General features: G+C 40.9%; 1 protein-coding gene across 3 annotated transcripts in view; it reads left to right on the top strand.

Moving 5' to 3' along the window:
- Window positions 1–23,869, top strand: part of col4a3 (collagen, type IV, alpha 3) — a 70,271-nt gene that overhangs the window by 33,415 nt on the left and 12,987 nt on the right. For all 3 annotated transcript variants that reach the window (XM_042413799.1, XM_042413798.1, XM_042413797.1), the window contains exons 24-39: window positions 131–226; window positions 468–538; window positions 2,912–3,100; window positions 6,654–6,822; window positions 8,470–8,562; window positions 9,359–9,463; window positions 9,547–9,641; window positions 9,741–9,891; window positions 12,401–12,514; window positions 12,595–12,762; window positions 13,372–13,461; window positions 13,605–13,739; window positions 19,763–19,861; window positions 20,073–20,162; window positions 20,257–20,396; window positions 23,094–23,220. In XM_042413799.1, the coding sequence (XP_042269733.1) occupies window positions 131–226; window positions 468–538; window positions 2,912–3,100; window positions 6,654–6,822; window positions 8,470–8,562; window positions 9,359–9,463; window positions 9,547–9,641; window positions 9,741–9,891; window positions 12,401–12,514; window positions 12,595–12,762; window positions 13,372–13,461; window positions 13,605–13,739; window positions 19,763–19,861; window positions 20,073–20,162; window positions 20,257–20,396; window positions 23,094–23,220 (1,932 nt within the window). The remainder of the gene's footprint in view (window positions 1–130; window positions 227–467; window positions 539–2,911; window positions 3,101–6,653; window positions 6,823–8,469; window positions 8,563–9,358; window positions 9,464–9,546; window positions 9,642–9,740; window positions 9,892–12,400; window positions 12,515–12,594; window positions 12,763–13,371; window positions 13,462–13,604; window positions 13,740–19,762; window positions 19,862–20,072; window positions 20,163–20,256; window positions 20,397–23,093; window positions 23,221–23,869) is intronic.

Raw genomic sequence — 23,869 nt, 5'->3', positions numbered from 1 at the left:
GGTGTCACATGACACGATAATATGATATATGATGCTGTGGTCAGTTCCACTGAGGATTAAAATGTCAGATTTCTGAGGGGAGTTTGGAATGGGACTGTATGTGAATGATTGATTGATTGATGTTTGTCAGGTGAGAAGGGGGACGTCTGTGTGGCCTGTCCTGTTGTTTCTGGCCCCCCCGGACCTCCGGGTAAACCAGGAGAGCAAGGTGAAGATGGGAGGGAAGGTAAGAACCAGAAACACCTGATTTAAGACATTTTTACTCAATTACTAACCCTAACCCTACTAGATTCTGAGCTAGATGACAACCTTTACCTTTCAAAATCAAAGCTTCATTATATACCAAAGTAAAAGTCCGTAGTTTGTTTGAACTGATTCACTCTGAGCCAATCAGCAGGATCAGTGTCAGTATACAGATGATAAGCAGGTAAAACACACCTGTCTCTGTGATGTCATTCTGTTTCCAGGTGCTGCAGGTTTTCCGGGGCCCAAAGGTCTCAAAGGAGTGAAAGGTACTAGAGGAGCACCTGGTCCACAGGTGAGCTCACCTCCACATTCAGTTCACCTACTTAAACTCTTGTGAATATGCTGATCACACTGAAGTCCCCGAACACACAAAGTGGATCCAACTAAACTCACTACACCTGCACACCAGTCTCTGACACGTCGACGTGTCTTTGAAAGCTTGTTTACCTGAAGTTTTACCTTTTTACTTCTATGTCTGTTGGTATTTAAGTGAAAGCTCATCATAAACTCCAGATTATTAGACATCTCTGTCTCTGTAACGCTCTGTGGCTCAGATCAATAGTGTGAAGGGAAATAATGTCTGTGATTATATAGAAATATATAAAATGTTTAGTAGTTGATCCAGGTTGGGGGAAGGCAGGGAGACTTTACAAACATGGACAGACAGTGGTTTGTATGTATGTGTGTTTATGTTAGAATACTTTATGGTATTATAGACGTATGCAGGGTTGATGGTTTTCATAAAGATATAGACTGTCCTGATATATTCAATCTGCCCTCCAGCACTGGCAAAACACAAATTTGGCCACAAAAACAGAAAATAACGAAGCGTGCTATGACAGTGGACCTGAACTCTCCTCTCGCTCTGTTATCTGTGGCTGCAGATCTGTTTGTTTTAGGTGTTTCCGCTCAAATGCATCTTCCCAGGACATGAAAAGTTAAGCGATGAGTGCGCTCTTCACACTGCTGGAGCATAAAACTAACAGCCCTTTTTCCCCAAAAAGTTCCAGGATCTTTGGACCCAGTCGGGCGTTTTCACCACAGGAACTTTTTCAGGGAACCAAGAACCTTTTGAGGAAAAATGTAGTTTCTAGAGTGAGAGAGTGAATGAAATAAATAAACCTTTATTAGCTTGTTTCATGGTGGTTAAAGAGGAAATAGACTCTGAGATGACAGACGCAGTGAGTTTCTTTTTCCTCTAATTCTTTCATTCACACATCAGTCATCAGTAGTAACACAAAGAACAACAGGACGACTGTGTTGTTGACAGAACAGATGATGGCAGCAGTGCGGGCGTTTTATTAGAAGATGAAGAAGAAGAAACACAATAACAACAATGGTGGACGGCTTCGTGCGAGTGTTGTTCTATTCACTGTCTGCTCTGACAGCTTGTTCAGAGTTAAATGTAGTCATCTATCACCTTTCTCTACTCAAAACTACGTGTCAGGAAGCCGCCATGGAAACAGAAACAGTATATTGTTTCTTCTTCACTGGTTTTCTGTGGCTGACTTCCTTGTCTGTCCTCTGCACATGCCCAGTAGGAGGAGAATGACCTGTTTTTAATGTGGACAGAGATATTTGCTGAAATGAGCTGAAACTCCTGCTGTGGACGCAGGTTGTTTTAGAGTTTAGCAGGTTTAATGTAGATGTGCACCAAGTTTTGAAATTTGAAATTGATTTTATTTTTTTTAATTTGAAATGTATTTTGGCCTGCAATCAATAACAGGTCACATATACATACACAAACACATGAAAAAGAGGCAGATACTCAAATGCAGCAGTTGAAAACACAATAACACCTTAAAGATTTCTGCAGTGTGAAGAAGGTTAAAGGTTGAAACTGCAGTTTATAATGTAGATGCTGGACACAGCGTGTCGCCATGACGACAACACGTCCTGTCTGACCTCAGACGGTGACATCACACAACAGCAGCAAACAGCACAAAATAAAACAACTTATGTATCCCTGTCCTTCTATGCCAATGCTCTTCTCTGATCATCTATTTTTATATTTGTTCAGTAAGTTATTTTAAACTTACTTGTTGCTCTTCATGTTTTCAGTTCTTTACTGTAGCTGATCCATAAGTTCACACCTTTCACTCAAATTCAAAGATTATCATGTAAATTCCTCTCAGATTATATCAGGATACTTTCTAGTAGTAATTGATTTTTTTCTCTATACATAATCTGAACCATTTTAGAGCCTTTAGTTCCATAAACAGTGAGTTTGTTGGTTCTCTAAAAGTAGTTTTGTTTACAGTCCTTATGTTTCTCTTTTGAAGTGTGAAGATTGGATTATTATTTGTTTTATATGAATTTCCCCACACATCCACACAGCAAGTTATATATGTGACTATAATAAGTATAATATACTTAATAATAGTAATAATAATAATAATGATAATAATATAAGTAAATTACAGCAAGTAAAGTTCCTTCTGTTAAGTTGAAAAGAGGCTCAAAAGGAACTAAACTAAGAACTTTTGTTCATTGTTGTGTGAGTTCCACCTCATCTGAAGAGCCGAGTAGATTAGACAAATTAGACGCAGGAAGTATTAAAAACAATGTTTGAAATATAATTTTATCACCTGAGGGAACAGCTGCTGTCCAAAGAAAATCACTGATGACCAGAAGTAGAGGCACTAACTGCCTGTCTGTCTCTCAGGGCTCCTATGGTATCCCTGGACCACCGGGGACCCCCGGTCCTGTAGGTGACCCCGGCATCATGCGGAGGATAGGACAGAAGGGTGAGTCTGGGGACCGGGGGGAGCCGGGACCACCAGGCCTGGAGGGAAAAGACGGACCTCTGGGATTCCCAGGACTGAAAGGCATTAAGGGCCAGAAGGGGAACCATGTGAGTATCAGATCCACACCAGCCTCCAGGTGGCTGCACCCTATAGGCCCATTTACAACAATGGCTGTAGACCATAATGAATGCACTCTCTCTGCTGTCCGGGTTGATGTTTAGTTAAAACAGTTAATTAACAGCTGTACACTGTAGAGCTGATGAGCAGCCAGTGTTGCTGGTGCAAATATTCTGTGGTGTTTTGGACCGGACGGGCTATAAAAGACCGCCTATTGTCTGTGCTGTTGTGTACAGCCTTTATAGACTATTGGAATAAATATCAAAATCTCCATATTAAAACTCTGTTTAATATGCAGGTAGTTGCAGCTGACATGACAACCCGTGGTTGTAGGTTCCTCTCAGGTTCTTCTCTTAAATATAACCAAACTTATCAAACTATAACCAACCTTCTCTTTACTATAACCAACCTACTCTGAGGGGTTACGATCTGCAATGGAAGACGAAATCCAGAAAAGTAAAGCAAGTACAGTTGAGCCAAATACCATGTAGGCCCAGATGAAAAAGGGCTTCGACCCTCTCCTCTAGTAGAGGAACTGTGATTCCTGTTCTACATTTAAGAGCTACAAATATTAAAAATGTGGAAAACCAAATGTCAAGTTTACTAATTTTATTTGGTTCATGTTTTTTAATGGTTTATATTGCAGGGGTTGGTTAGGTACTCACTCCATTTTAAAGGAATATAGTGATTACGTAGAGGCAAATGGGTTCTGATATTTAAATGTATTTATCACTTCCCAAGCTCCCCACTCGCTTCTCTGTAGCTTAACCATAACGGACCAAACTGAGGGTGAATACTATTGATACCATTTCATTTGTTCCCTCAGTAGTCAGTGTTAAACCAACTCCACAACGCTCTGGATATGTATCATTCACAGAAAACCTCCTGCGTCTCGGCGTCATGTTTCTCTCAGTAGAACTCAAATTTAATAAATCAGCAGTTATAAAAATGTATAAACTGCGTCGCTAAGGCAGACGAGCATTATCTGTTCATGAGAAACCATAAATGATCTTTTAGATGTTCACCAGTAAGCTCGGCTCCATTAAATTTAACAATATGTTAATGGAAGTTTTCCTCCAACTTTATCTGATCATATTTAAACTACATTTAACCGATGAAATGTTTACTGTTACATACATTTTGAATGCAGTTGACACTAATCCTCCCTTAGCATGACACTAACAACATATTAATACAATGGGAAGTCCCATAAAAAATGGCAAAGCTAGCAGAGTTAGCATAACGCTATTTAACTTAAAACAATTACTAGATGAGTACACAAAATGGTCTCTACGAACTCATAATAAAACAAATAAACAATGTGACAAGGCAGCCTTGAATTAAGACATGACAAACATAACGGTGCTAAGCTACAAGAAATATACATTGTGGTGGGGGGGTATTATCCTAAAATCCTGTCAGCAGGATTCAAGCACTCTGCTGCCACCTAGCTTGTACAGTTATATAGTGCAGCCTCCTCTTTTACCCTCATGGCAGCAGCGTGGTAACACAACGGTAAAGCAGACAAAAGAAATGAGAAACGTCTGTAGGTGGACCATTACCTGGGTCAGAAACATGCTAGTGGGAGAGAGCATCAGGTTCGATATTTATGGAACCTACTGGGGCGGTAGGTGAGAGTGAAGTTAAATCTACTAGAAAATAATGCCCAGCTGGCCTGACAGGAGTTTAAACGTTAGGCTGTCTGAATGTAAGCCAGGTTTTTATGATCAGTCCACACCACAAATGGCGTCTCAGCTCCCTCAAGCCAGCGTCTCCATTCTTCTAAAGCCAATTTGACGGCAAGCAGCTCCCTATTACCCACATCATAGTTGCATTCAGCTGAGGAGAGGCAACAGGAGAAAGATGCACGGGGATGGAGCTTTTTGTCTGAATCGTAGTGCTGGGAGAGAACTGCCCCAGTCAGAAGCATCAACCCCAGCAATAAACTAGTGAGAGGGATCAGGTTGGACCAGGATGGCGCCGTGGTGAAGAGACTCTAATTCTGAAAAAGCTTGTTCGGCCTTGGACGTCCAGGAAAATGGAATGAAGGAGGAAGTGATCCTGGTAAGAGGTGCTGCAACTCTACTGAAGTTCCAAATGAAACCATGGTAGAAGTTAGCAAAGCCTAAGAACCATTGTAGTTGTTTTCAGGTGGTAGGTGTAGGCCACTCTGCCACTGCTCTGATCTCATCCTGATCTGTCTTCACCTGCCCACTCTCAATGATGTAACCTGGGAAAGTGACGGTACTGGCATGAAATTCACACTTCTCTGCCTTCATGAAGAGCTTGTTCTCCTAAAGCATTTGGAGGACGTGGTGGACATGGGAGATGTGGGGCCAGTTGCATAAACTTAGTTTAAGACTAATCTTGACCTTAGTCTAGTCTTAGATTGTCAGGTTAAACTATTCTAATTAAGCCTGTCTGTTGCATGAATATTAAGATTGACTTAATGTGAGATAGGAAAGTTAGCCTCCTCTCCCCCTGGCTAAGCCTGAGGAGAGAGCTGTTAGAACATCAGTTCGAAGACACGAAGACACAGGTATATTGATTTTTGCAACAAAAAAGGACAAGAGAGGAGCAAATTTTACTTTGGTGAGAGTGCAACTTTCTTAGGACACAGTGCTTGCTCTGTGCAGAAGATGTCAAATGTTTGGTTTTTGGAAAGAGCTCTAAGAGAGTCTTCAGGCATAGAAACAACTTACAAAAGAGATACAATGAAGTGGCCACTAAACGTTATTACAAGCAGTCATTTGACATCAAGGTGTTGGGCAAATAGGCGGTGGGCAAGTAATGTAATCGGTGTCCCAACAGCTTGTAACACCAGTAACATCGACTACCGCGGCAAGCCTACCTCACGGTAAACGCAGTTCAACTTTGGAGCCATATTCAGCTCTTTTCCCTGTAGGCTACCATGACATGACACCATGTTGGTGAACTGAACAATCTGGTGAAGACTGGAATGTAGAGCCGGGGTTTTTATACTGCAGGAGCTTGATGAGTGGATGGGTTGCAGGTTGAAACAGAGTGCGACACCCAGAGAGTCACACTCAGACAGAGAGACAGAACAGGGAACCAACAAGAAACACAGGGGAGGGATAAACAGCAGAACCCCTGGGAATGAGGGAGGCACAGTTGGACCATGACACTAGTATTTGTTCAAAGCCGTGCAGCTGGAGACATTTTTTAGCTTTAAACCCTGAATACAATGAATTCTAATAATCCAACCCTGATGAAATAAAAGCATGTATCACCTTCTCAAGATCAGGTCGAGAGATAAAAGACTTGATCAATTGATAAAAGCATGACTGAATGAGTTTTGTAACTTGTTTTTCGAATGCGAGGTCAGATATATTGATAGGTTTGATATTTGTAGACGGGGAGCCAAGATGTTTCTGTAACATTTGTGTGGACTTTAGAGGACCAAAAAAAAAAGATTTCTGATTTATATTATACTGTAGCTGGATTAAGTTTTGGGACATCCAGTACTTTCTGATAAGATAATAAATGCTACAAGTTGCCATATTGAGGTTCATGTTTCTACAGGGGCCTCCCGGGCGTAAAGGTGACAGGGGCCCTCTTGGAGAGACTGGTCCCAGAGGACTAGTAGGACAGATGGGACCTTCAGGACCTCCTGGCATTGGGGCTCCTGGATTTCCAGGACTGCAAGGCAACATGGGAGTTGTGGGACAGCGAGGAGATCCTGGAAAACCAGGTAAGACTGTCCAGTTGTGGTCTGGACTGGAGGAGGGACACCGGGCGTCTCAGAGGACATCAATCCTAACTGTCCAGAAATGAGGAGAGTGACACGTTTGGTTCTAGTGTCAGTAGAAGACGTGACAACATTTAATAAAACTTTTTTAATGCAGTAAATGAGTCCAAACTGTGCTGAGATTGTCCTGACACGTGATGCTGCAGGAGACATTCAGGCAGACATGACGACCTTATTGAAGGACAGCAGTCAGGTGTCCATATGAACAGTGAGAGAGGTTTTCCTCGCTGTGTCCACACACTCATTCAGTGCAAAAATGCATTTAAAAGTTGATCTCATTCATTCATTCAAAACTTTATTTATACAGGGAAGGCCATCGAGAGTAAGCTCTCTTCCTCAAGGACACCTTGAGTACAATACAAATATAAAATATAAGAAACAAAGTTGTTAAATAAAAGTTAAAGCTCAATTAAAACATACACATTCACACTGCCCTGTGTCAGCTAAAAGAGATTTAAAATGATTGAAAGGGATTAGCTCGTCTAATTTTACTTCTTCTGCAAGAGGATGTGTGGTGCATAATATTTAAAAGCCGATTTTCCAATCTCAGTGCCAACACATTGATTTTCCAGGACCAAATAGTCTTGGGACCTCGTGCAGTGTGGAATCAAATTTAAATGAATAGGACGTGTCAGGTACCCAGGAAGTTTGCAGAGGAGAGCTTTGTATATAAATAGGATGCAGTGCTGTTCTCCTCTCAATGCCAATGACTGCAACCCAACATTCTCATAAATAATACAATGATGAGTTCTAATGAATCCCAGTTATGGGCAGAATGATAGATTGCACGGAGAGGTTTAAGAGTAGAAGCAGGAGCATGCATATAATCTATGGTCTGAAGCTTCTATTCAGCTTCAGCAGTCTGAGTTAGTCATATCAAGTGGATATCTGACACATTTACAGTCTTTTTAGCATCAAATTCCCTCTTTGTGTTTCCTCGGACAGTGTTTCCCTGTTGAGCTGCAGGTGGAAGTATAGTAACAAAAAGAGGAACTTTGGCACTAAAAAGACTGTAACGTTGAAAGATATCTACTTGATTTGACTCATTTGAAGCTTCATATTAGCTTCAGATCAACTTTAAATACATTTTTGCACAGCAAGATTATGATTACAACAAGAAAAACAGGTTTCACTGCTCATTTGGGCTCCTGACTGTTGGTTTAAAGCAGACTGGAAAAACGATGAACTTTAAGTTTAAGACAAAGACTGAATACTTTTAGAGACAAACACCTGCTGTCCCTGCAAATACTGATGTCCTCACAGCATCTCACAACAACGAGACGCAACTTATTTGAACGCAAATCTTAATGTATTTAAAATCTCTTTATTCATTAATATTTTCATCTGTCTATGATGTGATTTCCTTTTTGTTTCTTTAAGTCTTTGACAATTATATATTTATATTTTTACTACTTTTTAAGATTAGATAGAAGTTATTATATTTTTTTCATATGACTCCCTTTTCTAGTTCTCTCACCCAGTTTTCATGTCAGACAATAAATGTCTCTAAGTTCTGATAAACCTGATGGACTGATAATATATTATGTTTATTTTACAAATATATTATTTGTATGTCTGTCTGTCTTTCAGGGGAAAAAGGTTCTCCTGGTGAGATTAAAACCAGTCCAGGAGATCCGGGCCAGAAAGGAGAGAAAGGTTTATCTGGAAACCCCGGACCTGAAGGTAAGACCACCACAGAAATTAAATTAAAAAATAAAAACATGGGTAACGCTTTATTTTACAGGTCCCCTAATTTTACACCAATTTCCTGGAATTGCATTAGAAACATATTGCTGCTGATTGCAGGTTGGCAGCTTCTGCCATCAGCGAGTGAACGTTGACATTATAGAAGGCTGGAAAGGTGCTGTAGATGTAAATAGCTGTTGAAGGGCTCATTTTTAGGACAGTTGGTACAAATTATAAGTAAAAAATGAAAAAAGTGTTAAATTGGTCTAGTTGGTAGGGAACCCGCTCATTTTATTCGGGTTCATATGCAGATGCTCTTTTTCAAATTTCTCAACAAAGTGGACTTTTGACAAATCTTTAACTGACAGAAAATACTTAGTTTTAGTAGTTTGTGTAGTTTTATGTTCTAAACCTGATATTAGCATATTAGTTTTTTCAATAATGTCCTAAAAGTAACTTCTGTGTAACTGTTAATTCACATAAACCTTTCAAATTTCTTTGAGATTTCTTTGCAAGAAATGTTACAGTTACAGAGCAAATTAACATATGAACCCAAATATAATGTGGAAATTAACTGTTAAATACCAGCATATTACTAGAGTACTAAAATTAAGGGACCTGTCAAATAAAGTGTTACCTCAAATTGTTCTTTTGTTTTTTTTTGTCAATTTAAACATTGAAAATGTTCTCTCCATGTTTTTCTTCACATGTTATGAATCATATTTGTGTTTTAGCTTCATCATGTTCTGCATGTTTACCTGCTGATTCACCTGTTGTTTCCTGCTGGTCTCAGGTGTGACGGGACGTCTTGGTGATCCAGGATCTGTTGGGCCAAAGGGAGAAAGAGGAGAAAAAGGGTATTCTGTCCAGGGGTCTCCAGGCTTTCCAGGGGTCAAAGGTCAGGTTTAGGAAGCCTGTTGAAGACAGTGCTAAGCTGAATGTTTAGATGAAGATGAAGATGATCATTTTTTATCTGTTCAGGAATGAAGGGTGTCCCAGGAGCTCCAGGTGTGCCAAGTTTTGGAATCAAGGGACGAGCGGGGCCATCGGGGCCTCCGGGGATGCCGGGCCCCAAGGTAACATGGATGCACACACAGACAGGAAATCATTTCCAGGTGTTTGAACATTGAACTGATGTCGTCGTCTTGCTGCTCTGCTGGTCTCCATGGTTAAAGGGGGACGCCGGTATCGGATTCCCTGGCCAGCAGGGCAGGTTAGGACCCCAGGGAGAAGATGGCTCCGTGGGACCCCAAGGAAACTCAGGGCCCCCAGGACTGAATGGAGCGCCAGGACCTCCAGGACAAGATGGACCACCAGGACCCAAAGGTAGATTTACTCAGGATGTCCACCTAATACTGGACTCTCGGGATGTCTACTTAATACTGGACTCTCAGACTGTCCGCTTAATACTGGACTCTCGGGATGTCCACCTAATACTGGACTCTCGGGATGTCCACTTAATACTGGACTCTCGGGATGTCCACCTAATAATGGACTCTTGGGATGTCCACATAATACTGGACTCTCGGGATGTCTACTTAATAATGGGCTCTTAGGAATAATAATATACTCCCGGGTGAATTTGTGCACTCAAATAGCTTCATGATCTTATGGGGGAATTATGAGTTATTATTGCGCAACAACTCCAACATGAAATTGTTCGTCCATAGCTCATATAAGAGTAGGTATAATAATAATCCTCCTTGTTGGTGACACACATGAGGTCAATTAGAATTATTATTGTTATTAATCTCGATTATGATTTTGCGAGGGTTTAGGTCTTTTAAGGTTAAGTGACTAAGATGTAAGCACAAGAAAACACAAACATTTTTACTTTAGTTACATACACATTTATTACTAATACTACAGCGAGGAAGATATTCACAAATGCTTTTCATTTATTTGTAAATTAATTTAATGTATTCACAGATTTTTTTTTTATTTGTTTGCAGATCCGTTTTGTATTTGCAAAATATTTTTGTGAGTTTACAAATCTTTTTTTGTATTTGTTGAAGGTGTTTATATTTACAGATTACACATTTACACACAGATTGTCGATCTGTTCATACAAATCATTATGGAACAAATCTCACTCCATAATGGAGGGTTTGCAGATAACTTGCTTGGAGTCTGGATCTTGTAATGATGAGTATGAGCCCCTGGTTTATTTTCTCCAAGGCTTGATCCTCAAGTCATGTGTCATGAAGTGACTGTTGCATGTTATTGCAGCCCTGAGCCAGTAGAGGGTTCCGGTACCATTTTTCATTTAGAGGGATTATGTAGCGTCTTATGCAGAGTGTTTATGGCAGTAGAGAGAGGAGTTGTACCCCCATGTTGGTCATGTTGTAATGTGGTTATGACAGTTCCTATATTAAAGCCAGCTCAACTGAATATAAGTGTCACATCTGATGATGAATATCCCAAGATATCACATCATGACTCTAGACTTTTGAGGTTTCACCTCCTATTGTTCTGAATCACATCCTCAGACTTGCAAAATGCAAGCTTTCAACTATCATGGCAGAAAGCAAGAGGGCAAAGATAAAAGCAAGAAGAACCAGCAAGAAAAACCAGCAGCCTGGAACATCAGCCTGGAAGAACCAGCATGGAGTCTCAGATAAGACACTGTTTTAAAGTTTCAGTCTGCTCGCCCAGAAGGTGCCTCCTGGCCGATCCCAGGGGTTGCAGAGTTCTGGGGGAGCAGAGTCAGTCCCCTCCTGTTCGTGGACAGGCGGGTTCAACTCTTGAATACAGTTACTCCATTAATCAAAGTATTTACAATTTAACAATTGCATGATTCCTAATTTCATATTTTTGATAGTAGCTGTAGCACCCTGAGAGTGAAACAAGCAGAACAGTGTTATCAAGGATGATGAAACTATGTTAATGGTACATTTCTTGGCTTTAAGGCAGTGGAATAAAAATCTAACTAAAGCACACAATGACACACATATGATACACACTTGCATATCAACACACATATTAATTGTCCTTAGACAAAATCTAAAACTACATTTGTAAGTTCATGGGCTTTAAAGTCCTCTGTTCTTGATCTGACTGCTAACGGCAGGGGTCCATGCCATGTGAGGGTGTGTGTGTGTGTTCTGGTAAATGTCTGTATGGCATATTGTGCAGCATGTTTTGTGCCTTATGCTGGTTTGCTCAGTGATCAGTTCGTCGGTTGGTTATTCAAGTCCTGAAGTTTAGAGTCCACAGTGGGATTAAAGTTGGTGGCAGCTCGTCTCCGAGTGTGACTGGCTCTTAGAGGTGAGTTATGATAACCGATGGTGGGGGTCGTTTATCCAGATGGTTCTATCAGTTCACACTGGGGTGTGAATTGGTCTTCCCATCTTGCTGCTCTTGTGGCTTGAAGGATCAAAATGTGGTTTGGGTCAGTGGTCTGGTTTGGTGAGGAGATGGGGGGTCATAATCTGATCTTTTCTGTTATCAGAATGTTGTTTAGATGGTCAGTGAGGAGTTTGGGACTCTCAGTTATAAATTACTGGCCAGCATTCCTGGGGGGTTGAAGAAAGAGTTGGTCTGTTGTTTGAAGCTGCTACTGTCTGCATTCGAAACATGCAGGGACTTACAATGGACTCTCAGGATGTCCACTTAATAATGGATCCCCAGGTGTCCACTTAGAGGCAATAACAGACTCACCGTCACCTCGTCTTGTTTAGTGTTTTTGCTCACAGGTGAGGCTGTTGTCTCATGTTTAGTCACATTATTCCAGTCCATGTTTTAGATGTATAATAATAAGTTGTTCCTTATTATTGTCCCAGGAGAACTGTGAGGTCAGAAGCATGGAACTGAAGGTAACTGAAGTGTGTTTCAGGTTGCAGTGGTCAGGATGGCTTACGTGGTCCAATGGGCTTTCCTGGACGTTGTGTACCTGGAGCTCCAGGACCTGCAGGAGACCAGGGCCCGGTGGGCATCATCGGCTTCACAGGTAACAGCTCTGTTTATATGACTTTGTAACGTAGAGGAAACACACCTCTGTCTCAGTCTAACAGATATCCTGTCATGCAGGACCCCGGGGCCCAAAGGGTGTGAAGGGGGACCCTGGGCTACCGGGCATAGGAGAAGTGGGGGCTTCAGGGCCAAATGGGGCCCCGGGATTTGATGGAGATCCAGGACCAGTGGGAGGCATCGGAGAGAAGGGCCTGAGAGGAACCAATGGGGAGCCAGGAAGCCCAGGTAAGGAGGCATGGTCACACCTCCCCCTGCTCCGTTAATAAAGGCCTTTAACCCGACGTACCGTTCAGGTCACATTTGACCCACTTTTACTTTTGAGTGCAGTAAAAACACCCCTGAAATTCTGAAATCTCAAATTTCCCCAGAATATATACAAATGTAAATATTTCACAACTTTACTTATTTTTGTTCAGCTGATTCACATTTTGTACAAACTTTAGAGAACTCCGGGTACAATCTGACCCATACTTTTATCAAAAATCACATTTCACATTTGTTCTTCACATTCATTTAAATTATGAATCATCATGTTAAGTTCTCATGTTTTAAGTAACATAGGACCATAATAATAATAATAATATAGTGTGCGTATGAATGTTTTCTCTCTATAACAAATAGTGTAAAACCTAAAGAAGACACTCTTTCTGCAGGCTTCATTAAACATTAATCACTCATTTATTAATGACTGATGACATATTTTTGAATGAAAAGTAGATTTGTGGTTCAGAAATTAGTTATCGAGACTAATTATGAATCAGAATATGAACAGTGTGTGAAGGTTAAAGGTGTCAACAGTCTGCAGAATAAGACTTTTACATATGTGTGTTTCAGGTATCAGGGGGAACATGGGTCCTCCAGGAGTCCTTGGTAGGCCAGGAGATGATGGAAAACCAGGAGAAACTGGAAGACCAGGACAAAAAGGTTTAATCTAAAGATCAATCAGTCAATCAATCAATCAATCAATCAGTCAATCAATCAATCAATCAATCAATCAATCAATCAATCAATCAATCAGTCAATCAATCAGTCAATCAGTTATTACATTGTATCTGTCTGTCTCTCAGGTGAGATGGGTGTAGATGGGGGCAGAGGCACTCAGGGGCCCCCGGGGCCTCAGGGGGACCGAGGGGAGACCGGACCGAAAGGACTACGGACCGCTGTGGTGATGTACGGAGATCCTGGAGACCCTGGAGCGCCTGGTAATCTATTCTATTCTATTCTATTCTATTCTATTCTATTCTATTCACTTCAGTGCTGCATAATTTGTGTTGCTGTGAGAAGCTCGTCGGTAACATTTAGTTTTCTGGACTCCATTTTATTGTCCCTTAATATGTTTTCACCTTGATGTTCTGTCCTCTGCGTCTTGAAGGGCTGTGATTGTGTAAAACAATAAACTGATGTGTGGGACGGATCAGGGTGATGTGGGACCTACTGTGCTGTAAAATTACTCACTTCCATCTCTTCGCTCTTTTTAAGTTATTTGAAATGTTGAAACTGGCGGCTGCAGAGCGAGCGGCGTTGAGGTGGAACTCGTTACTATGTCACATCAGATCAGCAGGAAGCTTCATCATGAGCGCGCCGCCGCGCAGCGCTACGCTGAGTGCGCACTAAACTCCTGTAGTTGCATTTTGCATCACAGCTGGATGACGAGCAAAGCAGCACACTGGAAGTGTTGCTGGTTGCTCAGCAGCTAAAAAGTCTTTACAGCCTTCCAGAGGAAGGATATTTACGTCGGGAACGGCTGAAATTCATTTTTGGAGATGATCTTCCCTCCGTTATCGGCAAGTGGTTGAGTGTGTTCGGTACATTTCACAGCCGACTGTCTGCTTAATGAGACTCAGCACGCCGCAGGATCTGTGGATGAAGATTTAACCCTCACATACTGTTCATATTCTCACCCATGATTAACAACCATAATAATTACTTCGATGAGTGTTGGTGAATATGAAAAATGCAACATTTTTGAATGTTTTTAATGTTTTAATGATTTTTTAAATAAATGTGGGTCAAATTTACCCCCCTCTGTGTACAAAAATATACAAAAAAGTTTAAATATTTTAATTTTGTATATTTGTATGAGTGAGTTTTGGAAAAGTCATAAAATTTCAGTGTAAAAGAAAAATGTGTTTTTACAGCTCTAGAATGTAAAAATGGGTCAAATTTGAGCTGAACAGTCTGTAAGGGTTAAAACATGGTTTCTTTCTGTTCCTCAGCTAAAGGAATATAATATATTCGTGCTAAAGCTAAGCTAACGACCTCCGACTACATTTGAAAAAGGAAACTTAGACACGATCTCACCGCTCCGAAACATCCTGTTAAAGTCTCAGTTGTGCAACAGGTTCTCCCTGCGTTCAGGATCAGACTCCGCTTCACAGACGCTGTATACTGTCTTACATCTCCCACTGCAGACATTACTGCAGGTAAACATACTGCTGCATTCAGTAGGTCCTATTCTGATTGGCTGGGGTGAAGGCTAGGGCCACACCCTCGACCTTTACACACCATTAGACAAAAACGTCTTCACTAGATGTCTATCTGATAATGCTGTAGCTAAATTTAAGGAGGCAATTCCATCAGTGTTGAATTCAGTACCATGTCTCAATACAACAGAGGATTCTTATGCTAATTTTAGTCCCTCCCAAATTGATAATCTTCTTGATAATGCCGCAGGCTCACTGCAAATCACACATAGAACATAGAAACATAGAAAGCCTTTATTGTCATTGTATTGTAGATACAACAGAATTAGGAGTGCTACTCCTGATTGGTGCATTAAAAACACAGTGCAACATAGTCTCACACAACCACACGACAGAAGTCCTAAAATAAATAAATAAATATATATAAAACCATAAGGTGAATCAATGAAAATATTTGTAGTATACACCAGAGTAATATGAAATATTGCACATTATGAAATTCTTGATAATGATATAATAAAATTGTACTTCAGGAGAGTAAATATTTAGTGGTAGCACAAGGACAGTTTTCATATGCATGCTGAGTTGATTACTTCTTGATGGAGTTTACAGTGCAGATGGCGTTGGGAAAGGAACTGTTCGAGTCTGGTGGTTCGTGTTTTTAATGATCTGTAGCACCTGACGGAGGGCAACGGGTGGTGACCAGGATGTTCTCTCTGTACTTGTCCTGTTAGATCTTAGTGCTGCATTTGACACCATTGATCATCACATTCTATTACAGACACTGGAACATTTAATTGGCATTAAAGGAACTGCATTAAGCTGGTTTTAATCTTATTTATTAGATCAGTTTCAGTTTGTACATGTTAGACACAGAGTTCCACAATATTCTGTGCTTGGACCAATTCTATTCACCTTATATATGCTTCCTTTATGAAATATTATTAGGAAACACTCCATAAATTTTCATTGTTATGCAGATGACACTCAATTATATTTATCAATGAAGCCTGATGAAACCAATCAGTGAACTAAACTCCAAGCATGCCTTAACGACATAAAGACCTGGATGACCTGCAATTTTCTGCTACTGAACTCAGACAAAACTTTTTTTTTTTACTATATTTTATTGGGAAGAACATTAAGTTTACAATTTACAATTTACAGTTTCATTTAGCAGACACTTTTATTCAAAGTGACGTACATCTAATTGCTGATGCAACACAAGCAGGGATCTAGTCAGGAGAGAACAACATGAGTAAGTGCCATAAAGTTTGAGTCCAATAGGACGTAGATGCCAACAGGCGGTGCAAAGAGGCAACGCATAGAGTGCATAGAGGCAGATTTGTGTGTGTGTGTGTGTGGTTTGATTTTTTTTTGTATTTTTCTTTTTTCTCTACCTTCAGTCCATCAAGTGCAGAGGTGTTCATGAAAGAGTTGGGTCTTTAGTCTTTTCTTAACAATTGAGAGGGACTCTGCAGATTGAACAGAGTTTGGGAACTCGTTCCACCACCGGGGAACTACAGAGCAGAAGAGTCTAGCTGGTGACTCAGGGTCCTGTTGTGGTACCAGGCGCCTTCATTGGCAGAGTGTAGTGGGCGGGAGGGAGTGTAGACCTGAATGAGGGAGTTCAGGTAGGCAGGAGCTGTTTTAGTTGTTGTTTTGTAAGCGAGTGTCAGGGTTTTGAATTTAATGCGGGCAGCAACTGGGAGCCAGTGGAGGGATATGAACAGCAGGGTGACATGTGCTGTTTTGGGCTGGTTGAGGACCAGACATGCCGCTGTGTTCTGGATCATCTGCAGAGGTTTGAACGTGCATGCAGGGAGGCCTGCCAGTAAGGAACTGCAGTAGTATATGTGTGATATTACAAGAGTCTGTACCAGGAGTTGTGCTGCCTGCTCAGACAGGTAGAGTCTGATCTTCCTGATGTTGTACAGGACAAACCCACACGACCGAGCCACGTGAACCTTAAAGGTTAGCTGGTCCTCAATCATAATACCCGAGTTCCAGGCAGACTTTGTGGGCATGAGTTGTTTTGATTTGAGCTGGATGCTGATGTTATGTTGTATGGAGGGACTGGCTGGGATGACAAGGAGCTCGGTCTTAGAGAGGTTGAGTTGAAGGTGGCGTTCTTTCATCCATGCTGATATATCAGCAAGGCTTGATGAGATCTGAGCCGAGACTGTGTGGTCTTCCAGCAGGAATGACAGGAAGAGCAGAGTATCGTCAGCATAGTACAAAATCATACAAATACAACACAAATGGAAATAATTGTCCTTCCATATTTTGTTATATTCCCCCTGGCCTCCTCCCACACAACCCTTGCCCATTGCTGATGCAAAAAAGGTAAAAAATAAAATAATAATTAATAAAATAAATATTAATGACAGTAAAAACAATTATTCAATTCAACTTCAATTCAATTTTATTTATATAGCGCAAAATCACAACAGAAGTCATCTCAGGGCACTTTTCACATAGAGCAGGTCTAGACTGTACTCTTTAATTTACAGAGACCCAACATTCCCCCATGAGCAGCACTTGGTGACAGCGGTAAGGAAAAACTCCCCTTTAACGGGTAGAAACCTCAAGCAGAACCCGGCTCTTGGTGGGCGCCATCTGCTTTGACCGGTTGGGTTGAGAGAGAGAAAGGGGGGGGACACAGAGAAGCAGAACAACAGTAACAGCAACAACAACAACAATAAGAATAGATACATGACTAGCAACAACAAACAGCAGCAACAGCAGGAGAAGGACATCACCATGTCAGGGCGGTCCCTGGGGTTTCCTGCGGATGAGAAAGCACAAAGAACTCCGGGGAAGAAGTCAAGTTAGTAACATGCATTAATGGTACATGAATGCATACAGATGGAGAGGAGGAGGAGGAGAGAGGAGCTCAGTGCATCATGGGAAGTCCCCCGGCAGTCTAGGCCTATAGCAGCATAACTAAGGGCTGATCCAAGGCGAGCCTGGCCGGTCCTAACTATAGTTATACGATGAATATAAAAATACGAAATACAAATATAAAAGGTTACAAAGCTTTATATCAGATACTCAATGCTCCAAACAAGATGCATTCAGTCATCTCATAAGGACCAAACTCAGTGACATCAAGTACAGAGTACCATGTACAAGTGAACTATTAGTACATAAGTCACGCTTTATGATGTCACACATTTTGGCAGTTGAAGAAAAATATGTCCCAGATGCCATAAGTATAGTAGAGATGAATCCAATTCAGTACCTTGAATTGGATTAGACTCAGACGGGCACAGGAGGAAGAGGAGTTGACATGTGCAATAGCCCTCTTCCATCAGTCATCATCAAGCTCTGTACCCAACTCTTTCTCCCATGCACACATAATATTTCAAAGTGTATGGTCTTTGAAAGATATAATTTGGTTATAGATCCGTGAAACGAGTCCTCCATGCCGACCAGGCTCGCCTTGGATCAGCCCTTAGTGATGCTGCTATAGGCCTAGACTGCTGGGGGACTTCCCATGATGCACTGAGCTCCTCTCTCCTCCTCCTCCTCTCCATCTGTATGCATTCATGTACCATTAATGCTTGTTACTAACTTGGCTTCTTCCCCGGAGTTTTGTGCTTTGTCATCTTGCAGGAGACCTTTGGCCGCCTGCTGTCCAGCTTGACGCCCACTGCTGCGGCTATTAGTCTTTTTTGCCCATTACTACCGCTATTATATTTAGTCATGTTTATATTATTACTATTGTTGTTATTGTTGTTATTATGCTTCTCTGTTTCTCTCCCTCATTCTTTCTCTCTCAACCCAACCAGTCAAGGCAGATGGCGTCCACCTAGAGTCTGGTTCTACTTGAGGATTCTTCCTGTTAAAGGGGAGTTTTTCCTTGTTGCTGTCACTAAGTGCTGCTCATAGAGGAATGTTGGGTCTCTATAAATTAAAGAGTTTGGTCTAGGCCTGCTCTATGTGAAAAGTGCCCTGAGATGACTTCTGTTGTGATCAGGTGCTATATAAATAAAACTCCTCCAGCCTCCAGCCAATCAGAGTAGGTGATGCTCATTAATAATGCAGATTTTATTTAAATAGCTCCGGACACGGCCTGCTGGAGGACAGAGGGGGATCTGGGCTGTGAGGAAAGATGGAGTTAGAGAAATCTATACAGTTTTTGGTGAATAAAATGTTATAGATATGTTTAAATTAGACTGAGGATTTATATAAAAAAAAAATTGTCAGAAAGGCCAGAATACCAGATCTTTAAAAAAGACTCTTTGTCTAAACAGAAATTCAACATTTTGGGAAATACACTTTTGCATGGTTTTGCTTTCCTGCTGACAGTCAGATGTTCAGATTGATTCCTCTGCAGTCAGTAGCCATTTAGCTTAGCTTACAATAAAGACTGGAAAGAGGGGGAAACAGCTAGTCTGGCTGTGTTCAAAGGTAACAAAAACCAACTACCAGCTCCTCTAAAGCTCACTGATTAACATTTTATATCCCGTTTGTTTAATTTGTACAAAAATCAAAGATAAAAACAACAATGCAACACCTTACCAATTGTTATATAAATAACATGTTTCCAGTCTTTATGCTAAGCTAAGCTAACCAGTTAGAAATTAAACCACTAGTTTCAGGATCACTAGAAATATTTTACAGTATAAAATAGTAAAGCTTTCAGATAAAATCAGTTCAAATGAGTTCATTTAATCTGTGGACGTCCATCTGACATAAAGTTGTAAGATATAAAGTCAGGAAGCTCCAAAAGAAGCCAAGATCTAATCCCTCATGACAATACTCACTTGTCTCTCTGCTTCTGGTCTCACCCTCAGGGTCCACAGGTGTCACTGGTACTAAAGGAGATAAGGGCCACCAGGGGTTTCCAGGCCGAGACGGCAGTAACGGTATATCTGGAAGTGCTGGACCACAAGGTGAACATGAGTGCATGCTCTGAAAACAGTTTTTTGTTTATTTGTTTGCTATCTAGAGCAGCTTCTCCTCCTGGACTCCACAGAAAACCTAAAACTGATACTTTACATGACAGTCAGTCTAAAATGTTGTTGCTTTAAATCCTGTCAAGTTTTTATTTGCTTCTTGTTTTTGTTTTTAGAACTATCAGATTATAATGTGTGTGTCTCTCAGGACTTCCGGGAGACCCCGGCAGAGACGGACAGCAAGGTCCTCCCGGTGCCTGTGGTCTCCCTGGTAACCCGGGTGAGATGGGAAGGCCAGGTAAAGTCCATCCAACACAAACATTTTAAACAGGGTGACATCACAAACACAATACTGTCACTCTCTGCTAACATCTCCTGTATCTTCTGTTCAGGTACTAAAGGTGAGAAAGGCTGTGTAGGACCTTGTGGAGAACGTGGCTCTGATGGAAAGCCAGGACCAGGAGGGCCTAAAGGTGCCAAAGGAGAACCGAGTTCACCTGGACCAGGATCTAAAGGATGTCCAGGAGAGAAGGTATCAAACACATAAACAGGTCTCAACTGATACTAATACTGATCCTAATATCAATACTAAAACTAATAATAATAATAATAATAATAATAATGATAATAACACAGAATGCATAATAATCAAAGAATAAAATATGATACGAACAAGTTAAAGCATCGAATGTATAAAATAAATTAAAATATAACATTTAAAAGTGCAGCAGAGAGCAAATGCAAAGCTATTTAAATGCTTGGGTAAAGAGAAAGTATCTGGCACTTCCATGATATCAATGGACAGTGTATTCCATAGTTTGGGGGCGTAATTGACAAAGGCTGCATCACCGATCTTCTTTCAGCTGTTGCTGGGAACCTCCAATAAACCAGCAGCAGATGATCACGGCGTTCTTAAGGGCACGTAGCTAACAAGGGATTTGGTGATGTAGTTTGGTCCTTGCCTGTTCAGGGCTTTGTATATAAGGAGGAGGATCTTAAAGTCAATTCTAAACAACTGGACTAATGTACTTTCTCTTTTTGGTTCTGGTAAGTAGCCAAGCTGCAGAGTTTTGGATGAGCTGAAGTCTCTCAGTGGCTTTTTTATGGAGGTCAGTAAAAAGTGCGTTACAGTAGTATAGCCGGCTTGAGATGAAGGCATGAGATGTTCGTGTCACCTTGTTGATGTGTGAACTGAAGTGTAGATCTGAATCTAAGATAACATCAAGACTTGTGACCTCAGAGTTAATCCAGGGACTTAATTTCTCCAGATTATTATACAGCATTTCCCTTTTTGTTTCGGGGTAGACTAGAAGGATCATTTAACTTCAAGAGGTTATTGCTCATCCATTTATTTATTGCTACAGTTAGTGATGGATTTAATAACTTCAGCATCATTTGGTTCAGCGGAGACAGTTGTGTATCATCGGCGTAACTTTGGAAATATACATTGTGCTCTCTGATGATGTCACCAAGTGGCAGCATGTACAATGAGAATAATAATGAACCAAGGCAAGACCCCAAAGCAGTTGTCATGTTCCTCAGACACATGGTCTCCAAGACTGACGTAGAACTTTCTCGCTGCTCACACTTTGCTGTTGAAGACTGTGGAGGGGTGGGGGGGCAGTGTTGAGCAGCTGGTCAATAGTGGAGATCAGTACTCTAGAGTTCCCAGCGTTCTCTGTAATCATTTTAGAGAAGTGCTCCTTTCTTGCCATGCATACAGCTTTGTTATAGGCAGTCATGGCTTCTTTGTATATATCACAGTGAACTGTGAGCTTAGTTTTCTTCCATTTTCTGTCAGTTGCTTGACAGTTCCTCCTGATCTCATTAACATTATTGCTGTTTAACCATGGGGAGATTCTGTTGGTCGACCTCTTTTTGACTTTTAGTGGAGCAACAGTATTTAACACAGATGACAGTGCACCATTGAGATCTTCTACCATGTCATATAGAGAGCAGTCGTGACTGTGTGGCTTGAATGATCTCATAAGATCAGAAAATTTAGCTTCAGCTTTATCATCTAAAAGCCTCTTTTGAACTTTAAATTCCTTTTTAGTTCGAGTTAATTTTATCTTGGCATCAAAGAGTACACAGTGATGGTCAGAGAGAGGTAACTCAATTACTGAAATATTATCGCTGTTTAATCAGTTGTTATCATGAAGTCTAGAGTATAAGATTACCGTTATGTTTAGTGAAGTAGCGAGGCACTTGTCTTATTTCTGTTTAAGTTTTAGCAATTCGTCAATTTCATCAAGCTTCTGCCTGGGGTTGTATGTCAGGCATCCTCCTCTCTTTGCTGATGGCCTTGTGGGGGATCGGGTAGGGTGGGTGGGGGGGTTTCTCGGCTGTGTTGTCTAGGCACAGATTTTCAGTTTTAGCCAGTTTCACATGCTTCATCATAGCATCCCTGATCAAAATAGTATCCGGCTCAGGTGTTGGGTTAGCATGCCTAACAGCAGCACTGGGACTAGTTTTTATGTTTCTGTCCCTGGTTTTAGCATTAGCTTTGGGGCTAATTCCTTTAATCATTGCATTGATACTAGCAGTGTGATTTACTCTCCTGGTTGTAGACAATGGCTCATACCTGTTGCACAGAGTGAGCAGAGGTGATGGAGGAAGTGTTGGTGCTGTCCTATTTGCTGGTCTTCCCTCTGTGGTGGAGGACATCAGGTCGAGCCCTGGCTGGAGTTGATGTCCTCGGCTGTAGTGTTTTCGGCCTGGCTCCCTTTTGGTGCCAGTATGAAGTTGATGCGGCAGCCTGTGTAGCAGAGGGGGGGGTAGAAAGTAGGATATCGGTACTCTAAACCAATAACACCACTGTCTATCAACAAACTATACGTTCTGTTTAATCTTTATTTAAACAGGTAACAAGCATAATCTGTTAATCTGTCTACAGTTAGTCTCTTTAATGAATATGTATAATTAACTTCACATTTGTTATTTACTCTTCCGTGATTCCCTGCCTCCATTTAAGCCCACCACCATCTCTCTCTTTCTTCCTTTCACCCCTTCTTTGTCTATCAGGATCAAGTGCTGTATAAGGCCAGGTGTATCAGAGTCAACAACTAATCTTAAAGGAAGAGTTTCAGTTTTTACTCTTGAGAAAAAAGCTTGAGAAACTTAAAATCAACAGTAAAAAGTTTCTTTTTATATGTTTATATATTTATGTCTTCAGCCATGTATGTGAAGAGGACAATAAAGTGTCTCTTCTCCTCTGTCCTCCTCTCAGGGACAGCCAGGATGTCCAGGATTTCCAGGTATAAAGGGGCCACCAGGAGACAATGGAAACCTTGGTCCTCCAGGAGACTGTGGCCCCTGTGGCCCCAAAGGACAGTGTGGACCCCCAGGCTGCAGAGGTGTGATCCTTTACAGTTTTATATGTCTGAAGTTAATAGAATGTATATGTCATATATCTGCAAAGAGACATATCTGGAGGTGTTTAATGGCACATGTATTTAACCTAAACATAAACCTTTCAGTATGTTGCGTCAACCAAATAATTACTGACATATTATCCTTACTCAATTAGTTGGGATAGTTTTGTAAAATAGAGAAAATATACATTTCTTAAAAGAGAGGAACATTTCAAAAAAATGTATTACTTTACTTAAAAAACTTAAAACTTAACTGAAAAACTAATTTAGTTTTTTAAAAATAAGAAAACAAAAAGCAAAAGTATGTCCTATGCAGTAAATAGTAGAATGTAAGTAATTAAAAAGTGGGAACATCAGGAATGAAATGTAGAGCTATGTGTGACATGAGGATGAGAAACAAAATGAGAAAATGGGCATTGTAAAGGATAAAAAATAATGTAAGATCAGTAATGTAAATAAATTATGTGTGAATTGTTTGTCTTAGCGCATAAAGTTTGAGTTTCACCTGCGCAGCTTGGTCAGTGGGACGGTTGTCTGTTAGCTGCATGCTAGTGTTAGCTGCATGCTAGTCACCATACAAGTACAGCTCAGTTAGTGTCATTGGTTTACTGAACACAAACTAGAGCTGGAT

The sequence above is a fragment of the Thunnus maccoyii genome, chromosome 6, assembly GCF_910596095.1.
Source record: "Thunnus maccoyii chromosome 6, fThuMac1.1, whole genome shotgun sequence".
NCBI classification, from domain to species: domain Eukaryota; kingdom Metazoa; phylum Chordata; class Actinopteri; order Scombriformes; family Scombridae; genus Thunnus; species Thunnus maccoyii.
Note: the sequence above shows the minus strand (reverse complement) of the source record. Positions and strands in the feature narration are given on the sequence as shown.